Source organism: Dipodomys ordii, unplaced genomic scaffold (assembly GCF_000151885.1).
Source record: "Dipodomys ordii isolate 6190 unplaced genomic scaffold, Dord_2.0 Scaffold11704, whole genome shotgun sequence".
Lineage (NCBI taxonomy): Eukaryota > Metazoa > Chordata > Mammalia > Rodentia > Heteromyidae > Dipodomys > Dipodomys ordii.
In genome coordinates, this window is record NW_012278916.1 from 1 (window position 1) to 1,584 (window position 1,584).

At 51.8% G+C, this 1,584-nt stretch overlaps 1 protein-coding gene across 1 annotated transcript; it reads left to right on the forward strand.

The window, feature by feature from the left end:
- Nucleotides 1-185: 185 nt before the first annotated feature.
- LOC106002481 (stabilin-1-like) lies at nt 186-909 on the forward strand (the record flags this gene model as incomplete). The annotated part of the gene is made up of 3 exons (XM_013037350.1): nt 186-248; nt 480-575; nt 823-909. Coding segments are annotated over 3 exons (246 nt in total), but the record flags the coding sequence as incomplete, so codon positions are not given.
- Between the last annotated feature and the right edge of the window lie 675 nt (nt 910-1,584).

Sequence of the window (1,584 nt, forward strand, 5' to 3'; positions counted from 1 at the left end):
CACAGCACCACTTCCGGCTTTTTTCTTTTTGCTTATGTGGTGCTGAGGAATCGAACCCAGGGCCTTGAGCATGCAAAGCAAGCGCTCTACCACTGAGCCACCTTCCCAGCCCTCAATGTCACTTTTTAAAGAGTGTTGAATTCATGATGTCTGACCCCCTTCCCACTTTCCTTTACTTGGTGTAGGGCTCCTGTGTGGACTGCCAAGCTCTGAACACTAGCACATGTCCCCCCAACAGCGTGAAGCTGGTGAGAAGCCCTTGGCCCAACTCCCAGGGCTCCCTGACTCCCAATAGCCTGAGCCTGTCAGTTCCTGCCCTGGGTCATGGTAACAAGAAGGGATCAAAAGGCCAGGTCAGACCTGGACACTCAGTGCTTCACAGCCACCCTGAGTGTGGGAGTGTTGGACCCAGGGCTGCCTGGCAAGGGGCTGACCCAGCATACCCCTGCTGACTGGCCTGGCATGGTGTCGTACCCCAGGACATTTTCCCCAAGGAGTGTGTCTACACCCATGACCCTACTGGGCTCAATGTGCTGAGGAAGGGCTGTGCCCACTACTGCAACCAGACAATCATGGTGAGGCGGGGCATGGGTGTGTGCTCCCCTGGGACTCTGGGCACTGGATTCCCACCTGGGACCCCCAAACTGAGTTGAGTGGATTACCTTTCCCAAAGAGCTGCACTGCATCCCCATGGTGGAGGGGGTGCCATAGGCCATCCTTAGCCACTCGCTTACTCTAAAGAAGGGGAATGGGATGAAGAATAGCTGGGCAGGGCAAGGCATGACCTAACCTGGGTTCTGGGGCCTACTATGTCTCTTACAGAAACCTGGCTGCTGTAAAGGGTTTTTTGGGCCTGACTGTACACAGTGTCCTGGGGGCTTCTCCAACCCCTGCTATGGCAAAGGCAACGTGAGTCCCTGGGAGCAGGGAGGGGAGGGATAGGCCTCTTCCCCAGCTGGCAGTGAGTATCAGAGCTAACCTGCCTTTCTCTGCTGTGAGATTCCCCATTTCCAATGTTCTCATTAGAAATACAGTAAACCTGCCTTATTTGCAAACTTATCACATATAATTTTGACCAAGTGTGGTTAAGAATTTATTTTTAAGGCATGCCTGTAATCCTAGCTATTCGGGAGGCTGAGCTCTGAGGACTGTGATTTGAAGCCAGCCCAGACAGGAAGTCCATGAGACTCTTATCTCCAATTAACCTCTAGAAAACCAGAAGTAAAGCTGTGGCGGCTCAAAGTGGTAAAACACTGATCTTCAGTTAAAAAAAAAAAAAAAAGCACAGGACAGCACAAAGGCCCTGAGTTCAAGCTCCATGATCCAAAAAAAAAAAAAAAAAGATGTTTAAAAAAAATAAAAACAGCCGGGTGCCAGTGGCTCACACCTGTAATCCTAGCTACTCAGGAGGCTGAGATCCGAGAATCTCTGTTCAAAGCCAGCCCGGGCAGGAAAGACCGTGAGACTCCTATCTCCAATAAACCACTAGAAAACCGGAAGTGGCGCTGTAGCTCAAGTGGTAGAGCGCTCGCCTTGAGCTGAAGAGCTGAGGGACAGCGCCCAGGCCCAGAGTTCAAGCCCCAT